Source organism: Anoplopoma fimbria, chromosome 14, assembly GCF_027596085.1.
Source record: "Anoplopoma fimbria isolate UVic2021 breed Golden Eagle Sablefish chromosome 14, Afim_UVic_2022, whole genome shotgun sequence".
In the NCBI taxonomy this organism is placed as follows: Eukaryota; Metazoa; Chordata; class Actinopteri; order Perciformes; family Anoplopomatidae; genus Anoplopoma; species Anoplopoma fimbria.
The window spans coordinates 12,869,022-12,887,323 of record NC_072462.1 but is presented as its reverse complement, the minus strand read 5'-3'; the positions used below and the strand labels follow the sequence as shown (position 1 = coordinate 12,887,323).

The window sequence follows — 18,302 nt, the reverse complement described above, 5'->3', positions numbered from 1 at the left end:
CCAAAGGCGGTTTGCTTAGGTTTCAGCCTATTTATTTTGTGAGCTGGAAAATGAACAAGAGGCCGTCCTGTTTTCTTGTACGCTTCCAATTAGACTTTGTCGGTGCTTTACAATTTGTATTTGAGGGGGGGGATTGACATACATGTGTGAACATGTGTATTTGTTGTATACATATGTGTGTGTGTGCGTGTTGACCTTTATGAACTAGACAGACCCTGGACTTAAGGATGTGGCCTGAAAGGCTGACCCTGCTGTTTTTGCCATGTTATATGAACGTAAACTTCAACACAACACCAAAGAGACAAATCAGGTGGTGGAAAATATTCACCTGGATGCTTCACTTATGTCAGAGTTGGTGTCGTTCATAAGATCAGCTGCACATTGACCAAAGATTTGGACCACTCTGTTTTACAGCTTGCATCAAAGCATACCACTTTCCCAACAAACACACCCCATGCCAACCCCTTTTCTGTCGTTGGGAACAATTGAAAAGGTAAAATGAGAAACATACTAAACGTAACAAGACACTACCTAGAATGCTTAAACTCAACAAACTCAGCTTACCAAATACTGAGAAATGTTGAGCTTAAAGGCAGATTCTTAAACTTGTAAATAGCTAATTCTTATCACAAGGTTGACTCATTTAGTTAATCTGAAGCTTTCAACCACAAGAAATCCGAAATGCGATCTCGTTGGACTAAAAACGTGTTATACTTTTTCGCTATATGACTCTTGAGGACTGAACTTAGACTTCTGGATACTTGGACTGATAATTCATTTTCCAGGAAACCTTAAAACTTGCTTCAGCAGTGAGTGATATGGATATCCCGACAGGCTATGATGTGAATCCAATATTGGCAATACATATTAGTATTCATCTCCCCAATGTTGTTGTTGTATTTTGGGGTAACATGCAGCCGGGGAAAAAGCCTTTTAACCTCTTGCCCCCTTCAACCAAAGAGTGGTGGAGTACATATACAAATATAACAAAATATATTTACACTGCTGAGATGGAGAAAGCAGGGTGAAGGTGGGGATGAAAAAAATCAAAGGAGAGATGAGGTAGTGGATAAGAAGACTGGAATGACAGAATCTATGTGGGAATTTTTTTACAATATGCAGTGATAAGAAATAGAAACAGGAGGATGACAGAAGTGAGGATAGTAGAATACAAACAACTGTATTATCCACAAAAAAAAGTTGAGTCTTCAGGAATTGAAAGTACTAATTGCTTCTTATTATGTTCTTTGTAAAGGTATCCTGTAGCGCTTACCAGAGTTATTCTTTTAAAAACAAACAATCTGGGCTTTAAAAAATGTTTTTTTTATTTTTCACATATGAAAGGTTTAGGAAGGCTGTTATACACATTTACAAGGACCCAAGAAACATATAAACGTATGCAAGAAAGGTTAATCACAACTACCCTAGATAAGAGTATTAAAGGTATTAATGTGTGGAAACAGGTTATTGTATTCGGGAATATCCAGTTGCCAATAAAATGGCCTCCATATATTGTCCTTTATGAAGCTTAGCATGTCTTCTCATCAAATGCATTAACTGCACGTTTGTCCATCAAACATGCTAATCCTCTTATGTCCATATTGTCTTCAGGAACAAAACAAATAGCCTCTGGCGATGAATATTCACTGTAATGGAAAAACCTTACTGATAGTGTCATATTCATATTTATTCCATGGTGTATTGTCAACACAGCTGGGAGAAGAGAAAGACAAAATAGTTAATGGTAACTGACGATAAAATATGCAGATAAATATTGATCATTTGAATACATGTACAGAGGGTGAGGGTTGTGTTGAATGAAGCACAAGAAAGAGAAACGGAGTGAGACTGTGAGATTGAGTAAAGGAAAAGTGTAGGCTGGCTGTGGCAGGGGAGGAAAAGAAAGGGGAGGTAGTGCATGTGTTTCTACTTTAGTATGCACGTCAAGCAGGGCTGAAATTAGTTGTGATTTACTGGAATGTGCTCCTTACTGCTCTCTACTCCAAAACAGAAAAGAGGCAAAGACCAAGCTAATATGCTCCGACTTCTTTCCCTTTAGGTGCTAGACTTAATTCCGTCTCTCTTCTTAGAAACAATGTACTCACAATTGAAGAAAGATGATTTAACACTTTGCCTACCTGCCATGCAGTTTCCCACAATGTCATTATACAGAGACAAGTAAACAAATACTTAAGTGTGAGCTGTTGGATTGAGAGCGATAGTTCTTAAAAGAGACTGTGCAGCACATTTAGTACCAATTCCAATCAGTGTTATGATGAAAACGGTGTGTAGATGCATTCATGCACTCAAGTAAACGTACACAGCGGGTCTGCTTGTCTTTTCTGCAGCTACAATGAACCGCCTGCTTTTCTGCTTCTTGCCACGACGATGCAAAATTATTGACTGCAATCTCTAATTCATGCATGCGTGAATGCACACACATTAAGTAAGTTCCTTAAAACTAGAGTAATGCAAATGTTCAGTCTGGCAGCCAAAACCTGTCTCCCCACAGTCCATTAAGCCAGTGTGTTGTGGCCGGCATTAAGCTTTGGCCCAGTTATCGACTGTCTGGCCTGCAAGCTTCTCTTCCTCTGTTCCAATCGATTTGCCAGTCTGGGTCATCCATTGGTCCAATGGATCCACGAGTTCTCCATCCACATACATCCACAGCAACAGCCACGATCAATCATCAGGATCCTACCTCCTCCCGTGATCATCACTGCCAATTCATTTCACCTTTTTAGTCACCACTTCCTGTAGTTCTCTGCATGTTGTTTGAATGACGTAGTGATCAACCTGTAGTTGTTTGTTTTTGCTTGTTCCCCCTCTTTGCTGCCCTGATTTTTTTTTTCCCTTCCATTCTGTCTTTTACTGTATTACTCTACTCTTCATCCTTCCACTCGTCTGCATTGTGGCACACCCTCCTCTCCTGCTTTTAGAACGCTTGATCAGTTCACCCGAGACCAGTTAACCATACTTCTGCCCACTGGCCCCGGGGGAAAGCGGCAAGTCTCAGCCAGGTTAGTGACAACATAAACCAGATACTGGGCAAGAAATTGGACCCTGGATACATTTTCGACTTTTAACACAGTGATTTGATTTATTCTACTCGACATAGGAACAGAATTCAAAGGTCAGCTGATAATTGTTGAGATAAGAATAAAAAAAAAATGTGATTAAATACTTGAAAAGCTGACAATAAAAAGCAGGTAAGATGTAAAAAGTGATTTGAAACAGGTGACACAGCCAGGCAACAGCACACACTAATTTAAATCTGATAATACCGTAATGTTCTCATCACCTCAATCCAAAATAATAGCAGTTTCTAATTTGATAAGCTGGTCAATCGCGGCCACAGACGGCCTGTGTCTAAGCAACAAGAAATCGAGAGATGAAATTTCATCAGCGACCCCCATCATTTATCCTGACTGCAAACATCTCCCTGGACAGCCAATCCGATCAACACTCAAGCTACTGCAGAGCTCACAGTCATTAAATATGATTAACATTTCATTACTGTCTCACTTTCACCTCCCAGCATCACCAGTAGAGCAGGAGAAGGGCTTATTAAAGCTGAGCCTAAACTAACAGCTCGGGTAAAGATCAAATTGATCGGCAGACGAGTAAATGTGTGTTAGAGAGAGAGCGAGAGAGAGAGAGAGACCTGAGAAGTTTATAAAGAAGATTATAAAACCTCACCCTCTGCAGCCATTAAATGAGATTTCACAATTTCTGTCAGTCAATGTTAAGCTATTATACTTTATGATTAGGTAAAACATTAGTTTAAACTTTAATAAGCAGCTTTGTAGTAATTAAAAGTTTGCTGTAGAAAAACAGACATTGAAAGGATGCTGACAGGAGTGCCTGCCGAGCGGGTAACCCTTCATCATTTTTGTGCTATATAAGAGCTCACTTTTTGTGTCGAGCTGATGCGACTAAGAAAGGCTCTTAGTATTTTCATAGAGTGGAAGACAGGCTGTTGAGTAGAGGAGAGAGTAAGGAGATGAACCGTCTGCCAACCTCCCCAAGAGAGTGGAGCTGAGGGGCCAGACGAGACGTAAACCAAAAGAACCACACACAAAAACTATAAATACCCTTGAACACATTCACGTTCTCTGTGCTTCTGCCAGCTCACAAACACACACATTCATAATTACAGACAGTTGATAATTTAAAGAAAAAACAACTATGGCTTTAACTAACGATTATTTTCATTACAAAATGATTCAATGATTATTTTCTCAGTAGGTACAATTTCACAAATATTGTAAAAGAAATGCTCCTCGCAATTTCTCAGAGCCCCAATCCAACGTCTTCAAATGTCTTTTTCCGAAGGCTTATTTTGTTAACTACAGAAGTGAGTGTCGTCATTCCACCAACTTCATCTTTCAGTTTACAGAGAAGCTGCAGTACCAACTGCTAGAAGTAGTTAACCTTTTTATTTTCCACAATATAAAAAAAAAAAGCAATTATTTTCATTATTGATTAAGCTGCCAACTATTGTCACGAAGCTCTATAACTGCCCATTACAACAGTCCAAGGTTGGTTGATCATCAAATATTCTGTTTTGTCCAACGAACAGTCCAAACCTAAAAGAGATTCAATTTACAAGACACAGAAAAGCAGGATATTCATACATTTAAGAACCTGGAACCATTATGTTTGGCTTTTTTTTTTTTTTTTTTTTTTTTGCTGAAAGCACAACAGCTTTATGGTTGCATTGATTTCATCCATGTTTGTGGCCATTTTGTCAGTATTTCTGATGAATGTTGCTATTAAGCGATACAGGAAGAGGATGCCTTGATAACTCAAACCTATTTGTCACAGAGGAAATCAGAGATGTGTTTATGTTATTGTGTTGAGCATTATAAAGTACACATTTATAGGTTGCTGGCCGCTTACTTCTTTACAACAGGCCTCAAACTCAACAGCTGAAAGGTTTGTTCAACAGATCCCTTTTCCAATTGTTTTTTATATATATTTTTTTATATCTGCAAAGGTCAGTTCACTTGAATATGCACAATAAAATCCATTATTCCTCTGCCATGTATCAGTGCTGCACATAGGAATATATTAAACTTCTTTTAAGCTCAAAGAACATTTCCAAGGTTGTTCGGACATTGATTTATTTTGAAAGAAATTAATACATTTAAAACCTTAACTTTTGAGAGGGATAATGACACACAGTTCTCTTTCACAAGGTGGAATAGTTCATGTGCTTTTGTAACGCAGTCTCGAAAAAACGTCTGACCTTTTGATTCACCTTTTAATCTTTTTTTTATTCCAAAAATCAAACTGTTGAAAGTCAGCTAAATTAAAAAGTGCACTCAAAGGCATTGCACAGCAGTTTTACAGCATTTAAGGAAAGTTGCCTTTCTTTGCTCGTCAATCCAGCCTTGGCAACTAGCAACTCTCCATCTGTAGTCTCTGGCAAAAAAAAAATGGAGAGATTCAGGTTTTATGTTGAACGGCAGTGGATACATAGGGCTCCTAATACAGGCCCATTGACATGTTTGGCCAAGTGGTTTCAGGTTTTGACCGTTCAAGCGAACTACAATAAAACGGATCATTTCATTATCCTAGATTGGTTATCTGTCACTGATCAGTAATATACATCCCTATACCCAAAATATGTAAATCCCCTTCATTTGATTGCACAATTTCACAGTGAAAAAACACCCTTGGAGCCGAGTTTATCTGAGCAAAGGTGTGCTAGTTCACAGACTGAGGCAGATAATAGGTTGCCTCCTCTGTGCCAGGGAAGCTAATCCCCTGGACCATATGTCAGCGGGTTGACAAGCACAGAGTCAGTACAGCAAAAGGACAGAGCTATGCAGGACAGGAAAACCCAGACGTACTGTGCATACACATGTAAGCTGTCATTGTGCTTTTTCATTTTTATTTACTTAAAGATTAGATCAGTAGATAATAGGTTACTGTTTGTGTCCCGTTGTGAATTATCACAGTGTTGACAGATGGTTAGTCTCTGTTACTAGATAAACAGTCGAAGATAAAACAGAAAATGGATCCTTTTCACAAAAATAACGAGTTTTGAGAGGGGGGAGGGGGGGGAAGGCTGCATTGTGCCATTGTGACACAGGGGCGGTTGAAGTGTAGCAGAGCAGTTTTAGAGTAACAAGCCAGCTGATGCTACATCACAATGAAGCTAACTGTAACCTGCTCCAATTCCAGGAGACAACAGCGGCCTCAGGGCGGCGGAGGAGGAGGAGGAGGCGGTGGCGGAGGAGGAGGAGGAGGAGGAGGAGGAGGAGGGAAGAACCAACCTCAGCTGATACAACAGCAGTCACCACAGCACCAGAGGGATCAATCCCGACACCAATCTCCGAACCAACAGGAGCAGAACTTAACAGAACTGGGAGATAACAGAAACAGCAGCGCCGGTCGGCCGCCTCGCCAGTATCAAGGAGGACATGGGCAGCGCCAAGGAGGACCCCCGCACCACGGGTACAGCCAGAACCGCCGGTGGCACCACAACCAGAAAGGTCAGGGGCACGGACAGACAAACTTTACAGGCGATAAAGGAGTACCGCCAAGAACAACCAAAGACAAAGAGACTGAGAATGTAAAACCAGACGGCGAGCAGATCAGACCACCTCAAGACAACAGCAGTAAGAGTCCCAATGAATGCCCCAGACCCGAGTCGACACCCAATACAAAAGCTTTCCCCCATCTGACAGTTAGAAAGGAGTCTCCCAACCCACCAGGAAGTGGAACGGGAGGCGAGGGCCAGTCGGAGCAGCCCAAAATCAGCTTGCTGCAGTCGTCGAAGGAGAGGCTGAGGAGGAGACTAAAGGACAAGGTACCGAAAAGCTGCTTAGCACCTGTCAGTCAGTATTAAGGCAATCGGGACTAATGTGTATGTGTACGCACACATGCTAGCATTTTTTAGTCTTATAATTACTTTCATTATGTTCATGCACACACATGCACATAAAGCAGATACATAGTTTTCTTACACCGCCCTTTCTTCAGGTCAGTCCTATACTTAGTTATTCAGCATTCAGATTGACACACCCAGACTGGCGCGGAGGGGAGCACGTGTTCTCACTAAGGAGGTGAACAAGCTAAAGCAGCATTAGCGTAACAGTTTTTGATGTTTTCCACTGTGTGCCCTAAACTGGCAAGTCGGCCAACTGTGTTGCTGCTCTCAGCTTCTCTACCTCCTCGAGATCGTTGCCACCATGGGCAGTTGATTTGACTGCATGGAACTCCCCAGCAGGCATCGAGGCAGGAGTTAATAAACAGCCACTTCAATGGATCAATGAATACAGTCTCGGAGTTAGCTTTTGCTTGATTGGGTTGTTTACTGAACTCCAGCAAATAAAATGCAACTTATTAAGGCACCATTTTTTTTTTTTTAATAGATAGATATAGGGAGTATAAATACATTTATAACTTGCTAAGACCCCATTCTGCTACTCCAAATAGTAGCACAAAAGCAAGCTTGACCATAACGAACTAAACGTTGACAGTATAATTGTATAAAACAAATATTGAAACAATACACACTTTTATATGATCAACAGTGTTAAACAAGATGCAGTTTAAAATCTAATCAAATCAAGACATTTGGAAAATAACTGCTGGTGTCCAATGAAATGTTAAGTGCAAATAAATAAAATACAGCCACATTTCGTCAGCACATTCGTGAAATAGTATCCATCTTTAATCTTCCCTGTTTATATCCAATCTATTTTCTAACCAGAACAACTGCTCCTTTAAAGAACACAAAGTCAGCGTACAAACAAATCGCGGAATTAAGCCTCCAGTATGTTGAAATTGAATGTTGTCACCTACCATTCGTATTCTTTTTCCATCTTCCGTCTCAGGAAGAGGCACGCGTGGAGGCGCCGGGCTCCGGATCACAGAGCATGGACCGGCTGGTGGACCTTCTCAACAGCATGAGGAGCAACAGCAGCGGGGTGGAGCAACAGCTGGCCTCCTTCATGGAGGAGGCGCAGTGCTCGGCGCGGTCCGAGGAAACCCTGGCTCAGGTGGTCAGCACGATCTACGCCAAGGCCGTGTCAGACAGGAGCTTTGCCGCCACGGCCGCCAAGCTCTGTGACAAGATGGCCATGTTCATGGTGGAGGGGACCAAGTTCAGATCGCTGCTCCTCAACATGTTGCAGGTGAGAGCACTGATGGAGAATCTGGTGGTTGCAGTTGCTGCTTCAAGCTTTCCTGTTCAATATTTTCGTATTTGTTGACACAACTCAGACTTCAATATAACAAACCTATTAATGAAATGATCCTGCCTTGTGTTTTTTTGACTTTGTCTTTCGCTGCATACTTAAAGCATCGGCACAAAGTATGTTGTCATGGCAACACATCACCTATCGACTCAAAATTAGGTTAAATTCAAGCAGATACTTGTGTCTCTAGTGATTGGTTAGTTAAAATTGAATCCCCCCCTCCATGGAAATCGAAGAGAGTGGAGGCACCGTCAGACTGTTATTTCTGATATCAGGCAAAGTTTATAAATAAACCTACGTGAAAACCAATGCAGTCTAATTTAGCAGTCCTCCAACAACTCCTACCTACAGTAAATCAATGATCTGAATACTTCGTCCACCACTGCTTTGTTTCTGTAGGAGACGGGCTTCTTATTGTGCAATACGCTTCTGGTTTTATAATGAGCTGACAGAGCAGCGAAATCATGAAAAAAAAAAAAGAAAAGAAAAAGAAAAGAAAATTGTGATATGACTGTCTCTACTCTTGTCTGTGCATCACCACTGTTCTGAAGCTCAATGGATCTTGTTAGTTTCACTTTTAACTGTGTTATCTTCTGTAAATACTTTTATGTACTTAGATATTTTAATATATGTCACATTATGATGCTCGCTTTATCAAACGCATTATTTGGAATTCAAATCTCCATTACAGCTTGATGTGGGATCTTTCTCAGGACTAGTTTGCATCAGTTGATTTACTATAAAGGCTCAGTTGGTCCTGAAACGCTATGTTGATCAACAGAAAATGATCCAGTGTTAATATTAAATAGTTTAAAAGTCATTAATCAAGTAGAAATGTCAAACATGCTCTTGTTACAGCGTCTTAATTGTGCAGATTTGCTGCAGTCGAACAAAAAGTCAATTTGAAAGATCTCAACCATGGAGCTCGCACATTGGGAGTGGTTTTTTCCACTGTTTTATTACATTTTATTACATTAACTAAATTGTCGATTGATTAACCGATTCATTAGATTAAACGATAATAAACCTTAAGGGTTTTGCATGTTTTGGATAAACTGCCTTTCAATCTTTCACTAAAGTTTATTGCTTTGCTTTTTGAATCCCTGTGTGGCTTTTGCCCAAATACACCAAGAAATACAGAACTTACTGTGAACAAAATCTCAAAGTGCCCTTTTAAAGATCCTTCTAAGTTACCGGCGCTTTTTAGTAGAGTAGATGTTTTTTTGGCAAACCAGTCATTTTTTAAACCGTATGCTTTCAACAAAATTCTCCCTGTAATTTCAGTAGTTTTATGAGGAAGCACTTTCAGGTGAAAGCCAAATATATATATATGTGTGTGTGTGCGTGTGTGTGTGTGTGTGTGTGTGTGTGTGTGTGTGTGTGTGTGTGTGTGTGTGTGTGTGCGTGTGCGTGTGCGTGTGTGTGTGGCGAGATGCTGCTGTAAATGTCAGCAAGTAAAGTGGCTAATCTAAACACCCAGGGGAGAGAGACCTGATCGAGACACCCCCCCTCCACACACAGACACACACTTAACTGCACAGTCCCAGTCTTGCACCGTGAGGAAAACATCCTCTCAGCTGTTATATATTTCCTTTCCTCTCTCCCCCTCCTGGTCCCTCATGAGCTCTGTAATACCAAGCTCTCCTGTCTTATGGCCTCCCCTCACCCAGAACGACACGGGCCAGTGCCTCGCTACTTCTCCCTGCACAACTCCTCTCTCTCTCTCTCTCTCTCTCTCTCTCTCTCTCTCTCTCTCTGACCACGCTCCTCCCGTTCACCCCTTCCTCTATCCTGATAGTCAGACAAACTTGCCGCAGACCGTTTAGACAGTCAGGGTCTAAATGTTAACCCACCTGCTGCCTTCTTTTCACTTTTGACTCCTTTTTCCGTCTCCTGCAGATGCTCATTTCGATAGCACTCCTACACTTTTGTCTTTTCTTTCTTCCCTTCTGTTTTTGTGTTTTGGCGTTAAAACACCTCTTTCTTTCGATGTTGAGATTTGTATGCGTGTACCCAGGAGTAGTTAATCCCACCTTAATCCTTCTACCCCCCTTTCTATGCTTTTTATTTATTCCCTCTTTTTCACACCTCCCCTTCTTTCATTTCTCACTTCAATTCCCGCTTCCCAGCCAGCATGGACCCCCTCCTCGTCTTTGACATTTTGGCTTTTTTTGGCTTTAAAACCTTTTAAATGCCACAAGTGGGTTCATAAAGGCCGTCATTAATGATGTTGCTTCCAGACCCCTTGGATCTCAATATGGGAGCAATTAGTCTGTGTATAAAAAGCTTCAAGGTTTGTTGTTGCTGTCATTTAATGTGGTCAGATTGTTACCTGTGAAAAATGCTATTTATTTACAGCTAAGAAGAGCTAGTGGCCTTTTTTTTTTTTTTTTTTTTTTTGTAATTTGCCATGTGCACCTTCCTCATCATCTTCTTTTCTTGAATTAGCTTGTTCTTTTCTGTTGTGTCAGTCATGTATTTTTGTCTGCTTTTCTATATGTGTGTATCATACCGTTTTGTAGGCTTATTGTGGAAGTGTCAAGTACTGTGGCGAACAGTACTATGTCCTCGGAGGTGTATGAAAGGCATGTGCAGTTGTTTTTGAGTGGGTGGTTTGTTTGTTTTTGACAGTGTGAGTGTGATTTTTTTTATTTATTTATTTATGTTTGGATCCATTCAAGGCCACACATTCTGTGTATGTCTGTGTACAAGCCGGCCTTCAGTGCAGTTGTACGAGTCCGGGAAAATATGAGCTGCGGGTTTTTCTAGTGCACTTCAGTAGCAGGCAGTACATTCTGGTTAAGCACAGTGAGTTCCTCTGACTGTTAATAAAGTTTCAGTTTAACCCGCCATATAACATCTTTACAAGTGTGCATTACGCATTAACCCGTATTAACCCCAACACTTTTACAGCGTTGACACCGTTCACTACCCTTCACTTTTCAAACCAAATTAACATATTCTCCTCTACTTCTGGCAGATAAAAGAAATTCATTTGTTTAATGTGCTTTTCAACTGCTTTTTGGTTTTTAAGTGCTTTAAGCTGCGAGGTTAATACATGTGCCTCCTACAAAAACTCCCATCAGGGAGATAGCAAAGATGTTAATGGTGATTACCACCGCTGCTGATGAATTTATGAAACACTTGTATATCCACCTACCTACCGCCTACTTAGAACTTGTACCACACATTTATAAAAAAAAAAGCTGGGTAGACTCTAGTTGTCCACTGTGTTTTCCAGACCAAATATTGATCTGTATTTTTCTTCTTCCCTCCCCCCCCCAAACAGAGGGACTTTGCCTGTCGAGAGGAGCTCCAGCAGTCAAATGTGGAGAGGTGGCTCGGTTTCATCACATTCTTGTGTGAGGTGTTTGGAACCATGCGGAGCAGCTCAGCGGAGCCATTCAGGGTGCTGGTGTGTCCCATCTACACCTGCTTACGAGAGGTCTGTATCCGAGCACACCCCTTTTTTAATCAATAAGTATGCCAATTACCAATTGATCAAACCCGTCTTCTTGATCCAGTAAAAGGAAAGCGTCCAGCTGTGTCTGTATATCTCGTCTGTTCAGATCGATTAGTGCACAGAGTTTCCTGTTTTTGGCCAGACGTTGTCTAGACTTGAGACACCACAGCGGGGTTTGGTTAGTGGTGCAAACAGTGAGGACAGCCATCAGTTCCAGGAAAATACGTGACCCCAGGTTCAGTTCTCATCAGCTGGTCATGCTGTCTTACACACACACTACCGCGGTCACCATGGCAACCATATAGGGTAGCCACAGCAGACACGTCGCGATACAGAAGTGGTTAACAACAGATGGAATATTGAAAGGGGAAGCGGTGGGGGGGGGAGAAAGAGAAGAGGTGAGAGGAAGCGAAGGAGTCTGTGGTCAGGTTGACAGTTGCTGCAGAAGAAGTTTACTGTTTGCATGACAGGTGGAAGAGAATGGAGAATAGAGAGATCACAGAATCTGTAAATGAAAATCTTTTTGAGAGGCTGAGAAAACAAAGTAATTGCAGGTTTGAGGCACGTGCCAGGTAGTCTCACCACCCACGTCCACACCTCTGCCGGTCTGGCACTCAACACACACACCCCACACAACAATCAACACACAACTAATGCCATCCACTCCCTGTCTGAGCGTATGCCCAGGGCATTATCTCAGCTTGTTAAGAGGGCTCCGCAACGTGACCGAGGGCGTCGACCCACAGTGTAACACACCTCCATATTCCAGCATCAGCAGGTTCACGTTTAGCCTGATGGTGCTCGAGGTCATAACATACTCAATATTTGCATAATAATATATGTGAATTAGTCCGTTTGTGGTTGGTTGTCGTGCTTGTTAGACCATCTCCATTCCACAGAGTCATTGTTCCTTTTTTATCCATTTGCTGTTTAGTCTATCCTGTCATTACATGTAGCTGCTGGATTCCAGCTATTATCTGTCTGACATAATTTGCATTCGCCTGTGTGTGTGTATGTGTTTTTGCATATTACAGTATGTGTGCCTGCACTTTGCATTGTCTGTCCTCTGTAGCTGTAACCAGCAAAACAGGATTATGTAACAACTGAGGTGTGTTAAGATGTGTGTTTGAGTAAACATGACAGCCTTACATATAAACGGAGCAAGTCAGTGCGTGCTGATCTCATCCATTCATGACCTACAAGCCAGGTTTACAAGTTGTAAACTGACATTATATTTACCTATTAAGTTGTCAGGGTGAACATGTAAGAAATGTTTTTTAAACAAAATAAGATACTTCTTTATTGAATGTTTTAGGTACTATTGCCTTTTCATTGGTCTTGCTACACTTTCAGCATGTAAGTGTAGTTGAATAGGTTGTCTAGAAACTTTTGTGGTGAATGTGTAAATCTAGAACCGTGATGAGCCTGTGTAGGTTTATTTAAAATTGTTTAAATAAACCTACACAGGCAAATCAAGATTTACATTTTGAATAGGATTTACCTAGACAATCCATAAATGTATGTAAAGCACAGTCTGCATCACACTGCACATGCACAATGCAAAACAGATTTGTATTATAATATTGTAGGAACAGTCCTGCACAGCCAAATAGTCATGGAAAATCAGGAGAAGGAGAAAAGGGCAGGTATCAGGGCACTCACATTATCATATAACAATCTTTTACTGAAGAAAAAGACCTGCATGTGGCCCACAGACGCCTTCATCAGGGTGTTGGTTTGCAGTTGCACACATCAGAAAGCACGCACATTCACTGTCTTGTGGTGATCGCAGGGGTTATTTATATTGTGCCTCTTTTGAAAGTCAGAGTTGGCCCTCACAGTCTCAGACAATCAACACAGAAATGATGATGTACATTTAAAAAAAAAAAAAAAAAAAAAAGGAATATTTTGAGCATCCACGATTGTAAGTTCTGTTGCTGATGCTAGACCTGCTGTTGCTATGCAACTATTGAAAATCCAGTTAAAGCTGAAGCAGTCATAATTTTAACTTTGAGCACTCATTCGTGTCATTAGTACTCTGATGAAAGATGTTTTTCTTTCCTTTTTATTTCAGCAGTATGATGACATACATTATAGAAATATGAGTTTGAGTAATTAGTTCAAACTGAATGACTAGCTCATTAGAATTAAATAAATATGTTTTTCTAGTTGACTTCATTGAGTCATTCAAGGTGTTATGTTGGATGCATTTTTTCCATTCAGTGCTACAAGATGATTACAGCTGTCCTAATTTGTCTCGCTTTCTATGCTCCTGATAAAATGTCATTTGAATGAAAATACTGTAAATGGAAATCACGCCAAATACTAATGTTTTCCTTTGCTGAGAGCTTTTTTTCATGACTAGCTAACTTAGCAGAGATATGTCTGTGTTCAGCTTCAGCAGAGAGACTTTAGTGTGTCAAGTTGTCTCGCACAAACAGTATTATTTTTCTGCAGTTCCTCTTCTACTTACAAAATGCAGGAATTATGGAGTGATTAATGTATGTTATTGTGTATGAGCAACAGAGAAGAGCTTGGAGAACAAACGATGAAAAAAAAAAAAAAAGCTATCACAGTAGATGGGGCACTGATTAAATGAGAATAGATTAGACCATTTTAAAGGTATTGAGCAATAACTTCCCCTTGGGCTCCCCAGAGAACTCATTATGAGCTAATCCTGCTCGTCACAGAGCTCTCCGACTCCAGGAATGACAAGACTTTAGTTCCCACATCAAACAGCCACACTGTCACCACACCCATCTGAGCATACTGAGGAGCTGGCGTCTGCTGGGGCTGGATGTTATGAATGAATACCATTAAGCTTACAGTTTAGAAATAACCGCTCATACTGAGTGTGGATCAGAGCATCACATGGTGGTGATTCCCTTTTTTGATGCCTGTTTTTTTTTTTTCTTTGAGCGTGGTTTTGAGAAAAATGAAGTACCATATCGAAGTTACATCAATAATATGTATGGAACAATTATTCATATGCTAAGAATCATCTAGTATATTCAATTATTTTAATCTTTCTCTGCAAAGATTCTCGTTTGTCCTGTTCACTGGATACGTTTTAGTCCTACGTTTTGTCCACATTTAAGAGGCTTCATCAATCTGGAACTGATTGATAGAAATGTCATATAGACCAAACAAACAATGTCCATTTGCTTAAAATGAAGGACTCCACTTGTGTCATGTAGAACTAAAAAGGTTTCCTTTTCTTTAGGAAGGAAAAGGGAGTACTTATCGTGTCATAAAGAAGTCATACTATTGTACGTCACAAAACAATGTCAGTCCTAAAAAGTCAAAGTATAGTATGCCATTAAAATGTCATAGTAGAGTATGCAATATCATTTTCAACATAAAAAAGTTAGAGTATAGTATGTCATACAAATGTAAGTCAGTTTAATATCATATATAAATGTCCTATAATAGTGTGACTTTTTATGAAATCTGTGTCACAAAAAACTCAAACGTATCATTGTATAATATGTCATAAAACACTTGTTTGTATTCTGCCGTTTTTGCGCGTAACATACACATGCATATTCGCTCGCCATGAATTCTCTGGACAATGACCCGTTTAATCCACATATGGGCTCAATCGGACATATGTGCTCGGGAACTAGCCGGGTAAAGTCTGTTTAATCTGCGGTCCAACTGATTCAGACATTTGTGTTCTCACATACATCTCCTCTGGGTCTAGATCAGCTTAAGGCTGCAGTGTATGTGTGAAAGGGGCTTTATTTTCCTCATTGTGCAGCAGGCCAATGCTTCTAATGTTTAAATACACTTCAATCCTGTAAAAATACCTTCATCTGTTTCATCCTTTTCCTCCCTTCTGTTAATCAAAGTAGCGCTTTGGAAACAGTCATGTGAGGACTAAAAGAAAAAAAGCATTTAACCACATTCCGTTCTGCTGTAATCCGACACTAGATGTTTACAGTCTAGCTCGGGAGGCTGACCGTCGCTCTACCTCCTTTTATTGCTATCGCTCCATGCATTGTTTGAAAGTGCCAGTTGTATGCCCATCTGTGCATGGGGCCAGTGTTGGGGCCGGAAAGCCAAGCGAGCATGTTTACCAGCTCCACTGTTTGTTTTTGGCTACAGTGTGTGTATGCAGACATACAGTGAGTGCAAAGCCAGCCTTGATGTCTGATGGTTAGCTGGCTTGCCAGGATGAAAGCCTGGTGTGTTGTCTTCCAAGATTTAAAATGTTAATGTAGAAAATATTTACAATTGGGATTAAGTCGTCTTGGTTTTTTCATCTTTTCAACTGATTAACACACACAAACACTTGCATTTGCTTAATCTCCCCATGTGGCCTACACCCAAATATACATTTTCATATCTGCTAGGCCTTGGGTTTGCTCGCTCCCTCTTGTGTATGCAGCTCTTTGCTTTGCAGTGTCCCAGTATATTCACATAGTGTCTGTTCTTGTCACTTTTAGCTGTTGGAGTCCACAGATGTTAAGGAAGATGCAGTCCTGTGCTGTTCCATGGAGGTACGTTCCCCCGGCATGTGCACACACACACACACACACACACACACACACACACACACACACACACACACACACACACACACACACACACACACACACACACACACACACACACACACACACACACACACACACACGCACACACAGTTCATACTTGGTTCTTTGTTAGAGGCAAAAGGCTGCTTTGAAAATTTGAAAGCCAGGCAACATAATTAAAAGCAGTAAAACATCTGAACGAATGTTTGTAAGAAACAAATTCTGCGTATTGTAACCAACAACACCCATGTTTTATTATAACGCTCAGTACAAGCTGGAGTAGTCTCTAGTATGTACAATCTCAAACACATCTCTTTGATATACTATCGTAGTCTCCTGAGGGTTATGAATAATAAAGCAGTGACAGTGAATTTAAGTAGAACTATGGATTTAAGAGTTAGGTATATAAAGAATAGCAGTAAGCTCTCGCCAGCAATGATCTGGAAATAAGACCGAGACGTGAAAAGATACCATTTGTTATTTAACAGTTGTAATGTAGTTTTAATATTCATATTGATATTATTGTGTGCTTTTGTATCTTGATGCTTTTGCAACATTGTGGGTTTTTTCATGCCAAAAAAGCTACGTTGAATGGAATTAAATTGATAAAACAACAGAAAGAGTAAAGATTAGGTGAGCTCTGGTTGGCAAACAGTTTCCAGATGCTCACAAACACACAAACCACATCCTTTGCAGTCTTGACTACTTAGCAGCAGTCTCTCTCTCTCTCTCTCTCTCTCTCTCTCTCTCTCTCTCTCTCTCTCTCTCTCTCTCTCTCTCTCTCTCTCTCTCTCTCTCTCTCTCATCACACACACACACACACACACAGCTTTATGGCAGTGTGTGAACCTCTGCTGTCTAAGTGAATCCAGAGTAACCAGGTGCCAGACGTTGTGTTTTGCTCACTGTAAGGGACACACACACACACACACACACACACACACACCACACACACACACACACACACACACACACACACTTTCTCTGACCTCCTCCCTCCATCTCTTTTTCTCTTTAACCAGTTGCAGAGCATGGGGCGTCTCCTGGAGGAGCAGCTCCCAGAGATGATGACGGAGCTTCTAGCAGCCGTCAGGGACAAGATGCTCAGTCCAACCGAATCTCAGCTGACTCGCTCTCTCCTCATGGAGGTCATCGAGCTGCATGCACATCGCTGGAGCCCCCTGGAGGCTCTCACCACCCAATACTACAACCGTACCATCCAAAAGCTCACCACCACTGCCTAGGTGCCATCTCCCACAGGAGGAGAGGAGACCACCCTGCTGACGCCCCTTTGAAACATTTTCCAGCCGAGCAAAAATCTGCTCTTCTAGTTTTATCAAAACACAGGAATTTAATTATAAGGTCACTCTCTGCACTAAATAAGTCCATGCTTTATTTGGGTTTTAAACTTAGTTTTAAAATTCGCTAATTTCTCCCAGATGGGCGAAACTGCCACACAAAAAAAAAAAGAACACTATCCACCAAACAGTTGTCTATTAAGCAAGCTATCAAGGCAACACTACGTGTGGCGTTCAAACAATGAGAAGCGTATCTGACACACGGAAAACAGCAACGTACATATGGCCAGTAGGGGCGTGCTTAGCCACACAGAGTCCTGGAGCTCGCCCTTGCTGTGGCTGCTGAGCGATAAAGGAGGGGGACAGACGAGGGGGGGGGAGAACACAGGGGAGAGGAGGAGGAGGAGGAGGAGGAGGAGAGGGCAGCAGCCTGCCCGTAGGGAATAGAGAGATCCGTACCCAAAGATGAATGGAGGGGGTTAGTGTGGGAGGTCAGGGTAGACCATGTCAGTCTCTTCATTGTGTTCATTTGCCCACCGCCCTCCCCCTTCCTCTGTCTCTCCCTCAGCCCCTGGGGTCTGTGTGGCGGATAAAAGAGCGAGGAGCTGGAGGAGGAGGCAGGGAGTAAACACGGCGCTGTCTGTCTGGGGCCGTCTGCCCCGCCGGGCCATGGACCAGGTCAAAGGGCCTCGCCATGGAGCTCCCGCGGCTCCTCCCCGCCTTTGTCTCCCCAACTCCACACACACACACACACACCCCCCCCCCACCCCTGCAGGAAGCCTTTTTGTGG

The 18,302-nt window shown here is 41.6% G+C and overlaps 1 protein-coding gene across 2 annotated transcripts in view; it reads left to right on the top strand.

The window, feature by feature from the left end:
* The window catches only part of ctif (CBP80/20-dependent translation initiation factor), a 46,870-nt gene extending 28,999 nt beyond the window's left edge, over positions 1–17,871 (top strand). The window contains exons 9-14 of one of the 2 annotated variants that reach the window (XM_054613063.1): positions 2,940–3,020; positions 6,193–6,820; positions 7,851–8,150; positions 11,503–11,658; positions 16,125–16,178; positions 17,237–17,871. In XM_054613063.1, coding sequence (XP_054469038.1) covers positions 2,940–3,020; positions 6,193–6,820; positions 7,851–8,150; positions 11,503–11,658; positions 16,125–16,178; positions 17,237–17,458 — 1,441 coding nt within the window. In that variant the 3' untranslated portion in view covers positions 17,459–17,871. The remainder of the gene's footprint in view (positions 1–2,939; positions 3,021–6,192; positions 6,821–7,850; positions 8,151–11,502; positions 11,659–16,124; positions 16,179–17,236) is intronic. The other variant, XM_054613064.1, reaches the window with a different exon arrangement.
* Positions 17,872–18,302: the final 431 nt, after the last annotated feature.